Raw genomic sequence first — 14459 nt, 5'->3', positions numbered from 1 at the left:
GTGTTTATATTAGACCATATTTATTGTGTTAGACTTATATCATCTATATAAAATAGGTATTTCCCATTTTATACAGCAGGAAATTAAAGCTGAGTTAACAGATTACATAGGCATTTTATTTACAAATAAGAACAAAAATTCTAGAAGAAATATCTACAGTAGCTTAAGATCATTATCTCTACATGACAAAGTTGGCAGAAGGTTGAAAGAAAAGGGATTAATTAAATTAAAAATTATAAACTATATTTTATTTGACAAAAAGAATTAGTAAGAGAGAGAGAGACAAAGAGAGAGAAAGGTCTTCCTTCCATTGGTTCATCCCTCAAATGGCTGCTATGGCTGGAGCTACACTGATCCGAAGCCAGGAGCCAGGTGCTTCTCCTGGTCTCCCATGCAGGTGCAGGGCCCAAGCACTTGGGCCATCCTCCACTGCACTCCTGGGCCACAGCAGAGAGCTGGACTGGAAGAGGAGCAACCGGGACTAGAACCGAGGGTCCATATGGGATGCCGGCGCCGCAGGCAAAGGATTAACCAAGTAAGCCACGGCATCGGCCCCTATAAACTATATATTAAAAGAGACAAACTTAAAAGGTCCTAGAGAGGAAAAAAAAAACAGAACATAAAAAAGGTCAGGCATCAGAATGACCTTGTAGGGAGGGTGTGGTGGAAAGTATTACTGTATTCCTGGGTCTGTATATATGAAATACACGGAGTCTGTTCACCTTATATAAATAAAAAAGTTATTTAAAAAAAAAAAGACCTTGCACTTTCAATAGAAAAATTGAAAACTAAAAGACAGGGGAATGCCTTAAAATTTTTTTGTAGAAAAGATTTTAAACCTAAAAGTTTACACTTAAACTATCAATCAAATAAGTATATGGTAGCAAAGACATTTCAGACACAGTTTCCCATACATTTCAGGAAGCTAGTAGAGGATATGCCGTACTTAAAGAGGAAGTAAACCAAGAATGAGGAAGGATAGGAACTGGAAACAGGGAATTCCCAGGATGACAACAGGCAGCACCAGAACCACAGCTATGCAGCAGACCTACGAAGTCACCAGTCCACCCTCAGGAAGGAGTCAAGGTTCTGAGAGTGTCTGCCTGTGGGGAATCACATCTCTAAGAAAATTCCAGAACATACAAATTATGTGATATTTATAATCTTGGGGAAAATTCTATTTTGTAGGAATATTTTGCAGATTTCCTGTACACCTTGGGAATGCAGTATTCTCAATATTAGGCAAATGAGAAGGAAAGAAAATGAGTAGGAAAAGTAAAGTTTGTAAGACTGTAACTAATCACAGTGCTGTACCTGGTTCAGTAGAGAACACTGTTTCAATAATGAAGACGTAGAATGTGTATTAAAAATTGAAATGTAATTTTATTAGGAAAATGAACAAAGGGGGCATAAATAATGAAAATCTTTATTTATCATATAGAAATACAATAGCTGGCCAGCACCATGGCTCACTTGGCTAATTCTCCATCTTTGGTGCCGGTACCCCGGGTTTTTGTCCCGGTTGGGGCGCCAGGTACTAGTCCCGGTTGCTCCTCTTCCAGTCCAGCTCTCTGCTGTGGCCTGGGAGGGCAGTGGAGGACGGCCCAAGTGCTTGGGTCCCTGCACCCGCATGGGAGACCGGGATGAAGCACCTGGCTCCTGGCTTCGGATCAACACAGCGCCAGCAGTAGCGGCCATTGGAGAGTGAACCAACGGAAGGAAGACCTTTCTCTCTATCTCTCTCTCTCACTGTCTAACTTTGCCTGTCAAAAAAAAATACAACAGCTAATATCTAAAACTGATGAGTTAACAGACAACATGGGCATTTTATTTACAAAGGAAAACAAATTTTAGAAGAAAAATCTACAGTAGTTTAAGGTTAGAACCTCTAGAGAGCATGACAAAGTTGGAGGAAGGCTGGAGGACAACGGATTATTGTTTCTTGTGTACGCATTTTTGTACTGTTTGATTTTTAAAAATTATTTTCCTATAATGTTGCATAAAAATCTAAACACTACTTTGAAAAAATGAGTTTATTCCTTAATAGCCCAAAGGCTTAAAAGTATAATGTGTAACTTCACAATAAAATATTAAATCTACTAATTTGCTTTCTTTATTAACCTACCCTAGTTTTGGAGGGTCTGTATCAGATCACACATGGATTCTTAGGAGCCACAATTTTGTGTGTTCATTTCAACTGTAATTGCAAATGTAGAATCCCCTTCCAAATCATGCAGACAGCCAAGATGTAACTGCCATTGTGGTGTGCTTGCTATCACAAGTACATCTGTTCGGCCGGCGCCATGGCTTAACAGGCTAATCCTCCGCCTTGCAGCGCCGGCACACCGGGTTCTAGTCCCGGTTGGGGCGCCGGATTCTATCCTGGTTGCCCCTCTTCCAGGCCAGCTCTCTGCTATGCCCTGGGAAGGCAGTGGAGGATGGCCCACATCCTTGGGCCCTGCACCCGCATGGAGACCAGGAGAAGCACCTGGCTCCTGCCTTCGGATCAGCATGATGCGCCGGCCGCAGCGGCCATTGGAGAGTGAACCAATGGCAAAAAGGAAGACCTTTCTCTCTCTCTCTCTCTCTCACTATCCACTCTGCCTGTCAAAAAAAAAAAAAAAATCTAACAAGTACATCTGTTCAACTTAGGGCCAAAAAGTACTACTATAATAAGTGCCAGAAAATGAGAAAGAACAGTGTCTCAGTCTGCTTAGGCTGCAATAACAAACTAGATGGCTTATAACCAACAGAAACTTAGTTCTCACAGTCCTGGGAGTTCAAGAAAAGGTGCAGCCAGATTCTGTTTCTAGCGAGGGCCCATTTCCTCACAGCCATCTTCTCACTATAATCGCCTACAGCACAAGGCCAGGGGGTTTCCCCAACAGCTCTTATAAGGGCCATAATCCCATTCATAACCTAATCATCATCTCTCAAAGACCGCACTTGCTTCTGTCATCACTGGGGAGTTTGGATTTCAGTGTATGACCTTGGGGCATACAAACAACCAGCTCATAGCAAGCAATAAAGGATGCGTCATTATCAAATGAAATCATAGCAGGTCACACGAGTGAAACATCTGTAATAATCTGAATGAGCCAAGTCTTGAAGAAATTGGATCACTTTTTAAAGCTTTATTTTATTTTATTTGAAAGAGTATCAAAAGGAGAGGGAAAGACAGAGAAAAAAAAAATCTTCTATATGCTGGTTCACTCCTCAAATGGCTGTAACAGTTGTGGCTTGGCCAGGCTAGAGCCAGGAGCCTGGGACTTCATTCATGTCTCCCATGTGGCAGGGGCCCAAGTACTTAGGCCATCTTCTGGTGCTTTCCCAGGCACATTATCAGGTATCTGGGCTCAATATGGCACCACAGGCAGTATTTTAACCAACTGTGCCTCAAGCCCAGCACCATGAGTCACTTCTTATAGAAAAACGCCATGAACTCAAAAGAACCAGCAGTCAGCACCAATATTCATGTTGCAAGTTGCAACTTGGACTCAGCAAAACATTATTGCCAGAAAAAAAGTAATATTGGTAATTTAATTGCATTTATTGGTTTTATACTATATAATTACTGTAAGGATAAGAAACATCTATTTTCATATTAGTATATATTAGCCCAAATAATTAGTTCAATCATAGAATGAATTTTTCCCTTTAAATTAAATTCAACATTATTTAAACAATTCTGTTAAAAAATTGTGCATAAATTTGAGAAGCACTGACTCATTTACTGACAAATCTCATTGGGTCAATTTTCCACAATCAGGTTGTAGCATTCACTAAGTGCTTATTAACTTTAGAAGGAAATACCTTTTTCTTTCATCAATTTTAGTTCACCAACTTTATTACCATGATGTAGTAAACAGCTTCATTGTTGAAATCACCAAGATTTCTTTTCCCTGACCTCTATTTATTAGTTACGCTCACCTATATATAATTTATGCCTCCCCTGACCTCAGAGAAAGGAGTAGGAAAACGCTTGAGGGGGTGGAATGTTTTTGGGTTCCTACTGCTGCCATAACAATTTACTATAAATTTAGCAGCTTAAAAAAAAAAACAAACTTACTATCTTATGCTTCTGTAAGAAACCCAAAAGGAGCTACACGGGGCTGAAATCCACATGCCAGCAGCACTGCATTTTTCTGGAGGCTACAGAGGAGAATCCATTCCCCTGCCTTTTCCAGTGTTTAGAACCTCCCGCACTCCTTGGTTCACTGCCACACATCACGCTGATCTTTACAGGTCATCAATCTTCTTTGCTAAGTCTGATCCTCTCACCTTCCCCTTACAATCATGAGAACCCTGTGGTTCATAATCCAGAACCAGCTCCCCATGTCAAGACCTTAATCTAAGGCAAAATTGTTTTTGCCTTGTCAAGTTACGTGCACAGAACAGGGATTAGGATATGGGCATCTTTGGGTGACATTATTTGGCCTACCACAAGGAGTGCCACTTTGTCCATCCTGTCCCCAAAGCAGAAAGTCTCATAGAAGAATCTGCTTTGGAAAAGTAGGAACACATTCCCTGGGAACTGAAAGAAAAGGGAAGTAAATGTGAGACAGCATTTTACAGTGTGTGGGAAAGAGGTTCTTTTTCTGAGGAAGATTAAGGAGCACACAGAGGCTTTCAAAGGGGTGGAAACGCTGCTCTGCGAGGTGAGAAACCACACTAAGAAGATAAAGCAGACTGCTTTCCTAAGGGCCTGAGATGTGGCAGTCTCCTGGGAAAGACTCTTTGAGGACATGCCAGTCACCATGCACATGAAGATCACTCCCAGCTCCAAAACGCTCACTTCATTGCTATTGCACATTTGCAAACAGAATTGTAGCATCAGAATTAACGTGGCTCTACCACCTTTTCGTTTTCCATTTTGCAGGATTCCTCCAGCATGAAATCTGACACTAATTAGGCTAGCCCCAAGTAGGAAAATAAAGATGATGAACCACAAAACACTCTGGAGATAAACCAAGAAAAACTGATCTCTGCCCAAAAGAACAACAGTGAAAAATCATATTTGCAAAGGGGCTATCTACTAAGCGTTTAAATTTTTAGAAGAACAAAATGTGGAGAGTCTGATAAGATCTGCCAGCTGCTGCTCTTCTCTCAGATGTTTGCCATGGCCACAGCCACTGAAGCTTGGGTGGATTTCTCTCTTGCTGTGTCATAAGATGTTCATCTCCCCACCCCCACCTCCTCCCTCCTGCTGCCTCCACCAGTGCCTGTGTGTGTGTGTGTGCGCGCCCGCGTGTATTTGGTTTCTCTCTCCCCCGTAAGAACACAGTCTGCCCGCCTTCTCCTGCTGCTGCTGCCGCTCTGACTTGCTCTTTGCTGCTTCTTTCCCCTCTTTCTCTTCCTGCTTAAGCTCCCTGCCTTCTGGTAAGTATGACAAACACTCCCCCAGGCCCTGTGAGATGTAGGGTGCGGTTTGTGGTGCTCGAAACTTGCAACTTTGAGACTGCCAGTGAACTGTTGAAGAACTTTCCATTGTTGAATTTATAATTAAAATGTGTCGCTCAGGGAGGGATGTGTGAGTGCTGGGACTGCCAGTACAAGTGAAATATGCTCTCTCAGAGGAGGGGAGGAAAGGGCTCACATAAGATGAAAGTGAGAAGTAACTTCTTTGACATAAAAATAATTTATATAAAAGGGTTCCTTTAAAACTAACAATTTTTTTTCCTCTTGTTGATTTGTCTTGAGTCTACTTTTAGAAATTGAGTTGTCCTGTGGTTAATGACTCAGTTATTCTGCTTTAAAGTAAATGTGGAAAAGGAGTTTAAAGAATATTTGTGGAATTAAATATTAAAGACATCAATGATAATGACATCTGAAGAACGAAGAATAAATCAAATACAAACAAAACATGTGCATGTAGACTAACCACAGTAAAACTTCCATAGACGGTCTGTTTTAAATTCTTGATTGAAATTCGCTTTCATTTTTATTTGATTTGATTTTATTCTAAGATGGGCTTCCCAACATTTTAAAACTCACATATGGTCTTAAATCAGTAAATATGTACTGTTTTCAATTTGATTTAAAAATTATTCTCTTGAATGCCCAAGGATGACGTGCTAAATGCCATGACTCATTTTAGAATAGCTTAAAATAACTTCTGACTGGACAGCAGGTGCCATGTGTCTTTGAGTTTAGAGGAAGCATAAGTTATATATAGATGAGTGTGCCTAACAAGTGGAGATCAGGATCAAGAGATTCCAATGAGGAAAACAAAGAAGCTGTCTACTACATACATTATCTGATCATCCAATTGGTGAATTAAAATTGGTGAAAGAAAAAAAAAAGAACTTCCTTCTAACTTAATGAGTACTTGGTGAGAGCAACAAGTAGGTGGCAATGTCTAAACGCTGGATTTTCCTTTCTCGCTGGTGTCCAAACATTTGCCATCTACTGCCCTGAGAATGAGGGAAGGAGGCTGTGCCGTTAGTACAACAGTATGTTTTTGTTCTCACTTTCACATGACCATAACAGCAAAACCTATGAATGATGAGGATCTTGCCATATTTTATGGTCATAAGTAGCATCATCAGCATTAAATATTATTTACAGATAAAATGTACCATCACTTAATGAACTAACACAAAGTGATTGCAAATCTAGAAATGGCAATAGCCAGAAACCCTACAATCTTCCACACAACTTTGTTCCTCACTCCTCATTTCTTAGGAGCTTGTGTTATACTTACATTATTTTCCTAGTTCATTCCTTCCCTGCTTATTTTACTTGATATATATTAAAAATTATTAAGTTTCCCTAGAGTTACTTGACTTGGAATACAAAGTGATAATCTGCTTTCCTCTAAAAGAAAGCCAATTTTTATAGAGGAATAAAAAGGTATTGTAGAAATTTAAGAAACTGCTATTATAAGCATTACCATGTTTCCATATTAGTTGGTTTATTTACACCTTCCATTATTCCATGTCTTATTCCAAAGATGATGCTAGAATGAATTTCAGGAAAAATATTTTTGCTGATTGACAATTAATAACATGTCGCTCATCTGGGAAAAAGAAAATACTAGAAAGACAAGAATATCTCCTGAATCCCTATAATAATTCATTTACATCCACCCATCTGTACTAACCAACTCTTGACTTACAGGTCAATATAAAGTTAGGGGCATTATTGTTATGAATCATTTAAAGTTCATTGGCTATTGTATTAATTAATTTAACTTTGAACAAAAACTAACACCACTTAAAAATTAAACATTTGAAATGTATATTCCTGTGTACTTCCAATGATTGTGAATCTACACATATTCATAAAAGAAAATGGTAACATATTGGCTCTTCTAAGCAAATGACAAATATGTCACGAAAAACAATACTTTGGTAATGTTAATAATAAAGTATACTGAAAACTAAAACCATAAATATGCTAGTAGTATGACTCCATCTGGAAAAATGGCTTCCCACTGTTTCTATCTTACTAATTGTAACAGCAATGATTTGTAAAAGTACATTCACTCTGTGTTAGAAACCATAATTAGCCGATACTCATTTGGGGTATATCCTTACTATCAATTTGCATATATAACTTAGTTAACTACACAAAACCTAACTATGCTTACTACTTGATACTGCACACAGTATGGAGATTAATCACGCTGAACAGCTCTCAGCAGAACAGTCCACACCTCCAGAGGACAGTCCTTCATCACCTAGGCAGAATGGCCTTGAGAAGCAAGATGGTCAGAATTCCCCAACCCCACTCCAAGCACCACAGCAAGAGGCAAGTGTGCACCCTGAAAAGGGGACTCATGATATCTCTGAAGAGTTAAACCGTCAACTGGAAGACATCATAAACACATATGGGTCTGCTGCCAGCACAGTGGGCAAAGAGGGAGCTCCCAAGGCCAAGGAGCAGCCTACAAATGCAGAAGCACCCGACCATGAGGATGGAGACTGTGAGGAGAACACTGGAGAGGCTGAAAGAGAACCTGCTGCTTCTGGAGACCCAGCCACAGTTAAAGAGCCAATCAGCAATAAAGAGCAAAGATTGGAAAAGAAAATCCTAAAAGGATTAGGCAAGTAATTATGTTCTAACATATGACTTTTCTTTGAATTATTCCTAAGAGGGGCACTTTCTCCAAACTCCACTAAAATCCATATCTAATATTTGGATCTCCTTCAGATCTTCCCACATTCTCTCTTGTTCCCAGACCCTTTCCCACAATACAGTTTAAGTGAACTTTTTAACATATTACCCATCTTCCCTCTGTCCCAATGGTTTCCCATTGCCTTAGGGTAAAGACTAACATTCTTTTTTTAGGGGGGGAGTCCTCAATTTTTTTTTTTAACTTATTTTTTAAGGAATTTCATAAGTTCAACTTTAGGAACATAGTTATTCTTCCCACCATACCTGCGCTCCCACCCACACTCCCACCCCTCCTCCTCCTCCTTCTCCCCTTGCCAGTCCCATTCTCCAGTAAGATCCATTTTCAATTAACTTTGAACACGAAGACCAACTCTATACTAAGTGAAGATTTCAACAATGTGCGCGCGCACACACACACACACACAAACTGTTTGAAAACAGTTAACTCTCATAATACAATTCATTGAGGACAGAGGTCCTACGTGGGGAGTTAGTGTGCAGTGACTCCTGTTGTTAATTTAAGAATTAACACTCTTATGTATGACATCAGTGACCACCCAAGGGAAGACTAAGATTCTTAATGTGTTCTTTAAGGAACTAATGGTCTAATCCTAATCAGTTCCAGCTTTATCTCAAATCACTCTACCCCTTAACCTCTCCTTCCTAAACACTGTCCCTATTACCACAACCACTACTACTACCACCTAATAGCTAGTCATCATCTTCTCTTTCACTTCTCTGAATATGCCATGCTCCACCCCTCACAAAGCCTGTGCACATCCTAGTGTTTTTAACCTAGAAACCCCTACCCATTCCACAGTGCCACTCCCAACTCAGCTCTTTGAGTACTTGACTTCTATTCATCATTTAGCTTACAATTCAACTGACATCACAGCCCCAATGTTTTACTGTATCTTACATATTTTCTTTATAGAATTTAGCAATGTTTGAAATTATACATATTATGTATACATAGCATATAATTATTTGGTTAATATATGTCTTCCCCACTAGATTTTTATTTCATGAAAACAAATTGTTTATGTATTCAATGTACTAGATGCCTATTGCCTAGGATAGTTAATGGCATATTCAAGATGTTTAGTGAATATTTATTTTAAGGATAAATGAATAAATCAATGGAAAAGTTATTTGAAGCAATGTAAGGAAGTTTAGATTTAGACAAAATATAAAAGGGAATAATTTGCATATACAAGATTGTCAATTAGATCAGTTGTTTGTTCTATAACTATATTAAATATTTTTGATTAAGCATATCTCATCAGAAATGTATCAATTATTGAATGTTAATAATCAACTGCTGCGGCCACCTGGGGAGTGAAGCAGTGGATGGATGATTTCTGTCTCTCCATCTCCCTCTCTGTAGCTGTGACTTTCAAATAAATACATAACTCTCTAAAAAAAAGAATGTCAATAATCACATAAAATACATATTTGTTCCATCATTAATTTATTAGTAAAATGAATATGTATTAAAGGTAGATGAACAAGATAAATAAGAAAAGGTCATTTGGCCATGGAGCTTTAGGTACGGAGAGAAAAGTAGATTCCTAAACTGTTAGACAGGATGAGCACAAAAACAGAAACAAGAAAATTTCTCAAGGCATGTGGGGGATTGGTAACACCAGCAATAACTATAAAAGAAGGAAAATAATGTTTCTATTGCTGTGAGTAAAAGCATATTACACATAGAAAAGTCCTTCTGCTTCTCTTTCCTGTTGAATTTCACTGAGACACTCACTACAAAGACCACCTCCAATTTAATACTTTTCCTGGCATGCCCAAGGAGAGTAGCAGCACCTTCCTTGGTTCTCTATTAAATTTTCCACAGCAATCATTTGTTTAAATTGCCTCCATGCTAGGTAGAGACTCTATAAGAGGCAGTGACCATATCTTACTCATTTCTGGGATGCAGTGAGGTAAAGTAAAAGATGATGGAGATTAACTGGATTTAGACTCCAGCAACAGATTACCCATAAACCCCAAAGCATGTTTGTACCATAGTAGGCTCTCACTGTGATGCCTAAAAGTCATTGCTGCAACACTTTCAGGGACTCAAACGACATACATTTTTTTTTTAAGATTTACTTATTTGAAAGGTGGAGTTAAAAAAAAAAAAAAAGAGAGAGAGAGCAAGCGAGCAAGCACACAAGTGAGCTAGTTCCCTCCCCAAATGGCCACAATGACCAGAGCAGGGCCGACCCAAAGCCAGGAGCTTCTTCCAGGTCTCCCAGATCGGTGCAGAGTCCCATGTACTTGGGCCATCTTCTGTTTTCCCAGGCCATTGCAGGGAGCTGGATCAGAAATGGAGGAACCAGGACTTGAACCGGTGCCCATATGGGATGCCAGCGCTGTAGGCGGAGGCTTTTACCTGCTGTGCCACAGCACTGGCCCCTTCAATGACATACTCTAGTAACATTTGATCAATACAAGAAAGGATTAAAATAACCAAGGTAATACTTTAAAATATTTTTAAGTTCCACAGTACAAGGGTGAAATCACTCCAGTATTTCTGAAACACTGGGAAACATGATGAAGTTGCTCTGTGTTACAGAGCTGTTCTTTTCCTTCTCTAATGGAAACACCTCAGATGTGCCCCCTTTGCATTAGACATTGTTAAGGTTTTCATTAAGACGCTACACAAAATCTCACCCCAGAGGTGAACAGTTTCAAGTGTCCTTAACCAGAAGTTACTTTGCTTTATTACCCTAAAATTTCTACATAGCCATTTGTATTGAGGGGGAAAAATAAAGCAAGCAGAAGTTAACCAATTTGTTTCACTTGGTCTTCCATAAGTTATTCCATAACTCGCATTAATATTCCCATTACTAAATAATCCAAATGATTATTTTAGAGTAAGAAAAAAATTCTACTTCTCTAATTCTGCAACTATCTAAAAGTTACCAAACTCCAACTGACTGTATTTGAACAGAATTAATGGTTATGAATCAGAGTGCCTGGTGGGCCCACTCTAATTATGTGTGTGTGGGCTGATGACCTTTCTGTGCCATCCCACTCAACATCATTAGCACATTCTTCTGAGCAGGGCACTATCTCAGATACATTATGAGTTAAAACAATATTTTTAGGCTAACATAAACATATAACCAACTTTATTTCAGTTGTCCACAAGGGGCGTTAGCAGATTTCTTGGCTACGTATCAGTTAAATGGCACTGCACTATTGTGAAGATCAGAGGTTTTCAGAGTTAACTGTGTATTAGAATACAATTCAGAATTTGTCAAAAAAGTTCTATTCTCGAGCCCCTGCAGAGATTCAGAATTGGCAGGTCTGGAGTGGGGCCAAGGTACCCCAGGTAATGGTGACGCAGGCAGATTGTGGAAGGAATGGAGCCGAAGCTTCAGAAAGGGTTTCCTCCACCCTCACGGAGAAAAGATAAATTCTGTCTGTGGTCTGCTTTTAGAACCTATATGGACCCTTAATAGAATGTTAGTAAGTCATTCAGCCTATACCTGAAGATATATCCACAGACTTTACTGGATCAAAGATGAATATTTGATTATTATATTTATCAGATACTATTTGTTGTATTGCTATTTTTGAGATGATGAATTGTTCTGAATCTCTAATGAAAAAGTTTCCTGAGTTTATATCTTTGGGACATTGAAATTTCAGACAAAATTAAACAGTTTCTTTACTGCTAGTATTCAATTTTAATATAAATACAACAAAAATCTCAAATAGTCATGAGCAGACTTTCTATCATTTCCTAAACTTATTGGGCCAGAACATCTTGAATATCTGGGAAATGTCTCTGCAACCCAAGCACACAGGACTTGTTTTTCCTTTAAAGGATGTACGTTCTCCCACAGTCAACACTCATATCTACCAGACCAGCCAGGGAAGAATTTTCAAGTGCAGTTGGCTGAAAAAATCACTTTCCCAATAGCATCTCAACCAAAAGAAACAAAACAAACAAACAACAACAAGAACAAAAAACCAGATTCTACTTATGCAGTGCTTTGACATGTCTTGGTAACATCTGAAGTAACCCCAGTGTTTCTCCACCCCAATCCTACAGCCTCACAAGTGCCTTATTAACCATTTCTTTAACAAAATTATGTGGGCTGTACAAACACCACATAATAGTAAACACAACAAAATAAGTTAAATGATAAAATATAATATACCTTCTGATATTTAGGTTGTAACTGATGGAACAGGAAATTATAGGTTTGAAGCGTAAACATACAAGAAAAGCAAAGCTGATCCACAGGCCCATTCTGAGCTCACCATCTATCTAAACAACCCTCTAATTTTATAGACAGGGAAACTAAAGCATAGGGAGTTTAAGAGTCTGCTAAAAAAGGCATGAAGTGTTTGCAAGATTAGTCATAAGGAAAGCTTGGAGCAGACCTGAAGTCACTCATATGAAAGACCAAAGGTTTACAGACCCTACTAGCATATTAGTTGAGGTGCATTTACAACAGCTCAGTTAATGGATTTTGTCTTTCTAGTTACAGGTGACATTTAGCTCCACCTTCAGAGAGGCCCTTGAGTAGGACTTTGGCATTCTAAAATGTCTTCACACACCCACCTATACTTGGTCTTCCTCTGAACTGTCACCTACTTCTGTTTGATTTCTAGTTATCCTAATAGGATAATAATCTGTTACTTTGATAAAAGGTGTTAAATTTTCTGGAGGAGTTGGTAGGACATCAGAGAACTTCAACAGAAATAGGAATTACAAGAGGCTTGAAGATTCATGGGTAGATTCGTCCAGAAGCTAGAATTCAGAATAGAATGGAGGGTTTAGAGAGGCAAATGGAAGAGGAAATAAAAATGTCTTGGGCAAAAATGATGAGTACTCTCTTCTGCCCAGGCTAGGTAATGTGTACATGAATACTCTACTGCCCTTTCTCCTATTTTTTTCCAATCGCTAATAGTTTAAAACCATCACTGGTTGATCAAGAAGTCCAGGTCCACTCCAAAACTGAATAAGAGGCCAAAGTTCTAATTACAAATATAACAAGGTCACTAAAACACAAGAGGTAAAATGCCAGCCAAATGGAAAACAATATGACTAGAAAACACAGGCAGGGTAGCATTTTCAAAACTGTAGTGACATTAGAACCAAGTGAAAAGAACAAAAGGTGTGACTTGAGAGGTGATACTGAGGGGGAAGATATGCTTCATAAACTAAAATGTGGACCAAAAAAACACTCCAGACGACAAATTTACCATCCAAATGATGTTGCTTTTGTGTCTCTGTTGCTATCTAAATCAAGCTAAAAATGATTAAAACTATTTCATTTGTAACATCACCAGATCTTAAAGTCTGAACTCAGAATCCATTTAGTCAATTCACTTATTTCATAGACAAGGAAACTGAGGTCAAAGAATTAAAAAGTCTGCAAAACAACATTACTCAACTAGTCAAGGTACATCAGTTCTAGAACCTAGGCCTCCTATCCTTAGTCTAATGTGAATGTAACTACACAATTCTTTTATTCTCCACATATATGAATCTTACTTTCCTTAGACAATATCTATATACGCTCAAGGATCACTTTCCTCACAATCTCTATCTTTAAGTTACATTTCAAAAAAAGAAATAAAATTAACACTGAAATATTAATCTAGGCCTAACGTCAGAAAAGGGACATTCACAGTCTTTACTGCTTTAAGCACCTATCACAGCTCATGGAAATCTATAATGCGGTTGAGAGGCATTAAAGTGTGCATTTAAGACCCAATTTTAGCCCTTAAGTCCTAAAAAATAATCTTGGGAGAGTGTAAAAAGCATAGTTTTAAACCTGTAAAATCTACATAAATTGCTACCCTAAACTTAGAATAAACAGTCATTACTACGCTGAAAGTTTAATAAAAATCCTAGTCCACATTTCTATAGCTAGTTGTCTTAATTAAGATTTTTAATTTCACTGCTATAAAGATAATTCATTCATATTCCAATATAACTGTGCCAGTGAGCACAGTCATATGTTCTTGCTGCCTAGGTGGTTTGATTTTCTAGTAGACTTCCTACCAAACAGCATTCTGCAGTGTGGTAACCATATGCCCACAAGATGTCTTCCCCAGATTTGAATGGGGAAGAATTGAAGCTTGCTTTGCAGTGACACATTAGGGAGAATGAAAGTGATTTCTTCCAACAAAATGTCCCTGGATTAAGTTTGCTTGTTCCTCTTGTGTCTGACATTGTCACCAAATAACCCTATTTCCATGGAGATGTAATCATAGCCTTTTTTAGAAGATGAGCCAGTCTCTTGTCTATACTCCTCTGTGATTATCCCACACAGTCCCCTAGGCGAAGAAAACCAGTGAAATTTAAAAACTCAAGA

General features: G+C 38.6%; 1 protein-coding gene across 1 annotated transcript in view; it reads left to right on the top strand.

Moving 5' to 3' along the window:
- Positions 1 to 5285: 5285 nt before the first annotated feature.
- Positions 5286 to 14459, top strand: part of TXLNB (taxilin beta) — a 50362-nt gene continuing 41188 nt past the window's right edge. The window contains exons 1-2 of the mRNA XM_062186848.1: positions 5286 to 5379; positions 7611 to 8047. Coding sequence (XP_062042832.1) covers positions 7612 to 8047 — 436 coding nt within the window. The 5' untranslated portion in view covers positions 5286 to 5379; position 7611. The remainder of the gene's footprint in view (positions 5380 to 7610; positions 8048 to 14459) is intronic.

This window comes from Lepus europaeus, chromosome 3 (genome assembly GCF_033115175.1).
Source record: "Lepus europaeus isolate LE1 chromosome 3, mLepTim1.pri, whole genome shotgun sequence".
NCBI classification, from domain to species: Eukaryota; Metazoa; Chordata; class Mammalia; order Lagomorpha; family Leporidae; genus Lepus; species Lepus europaeus.
Note: the sequence above shows the minus strand (reverse complement) of the source record. Positions and strands in the feature narration are given on the sequence as shown.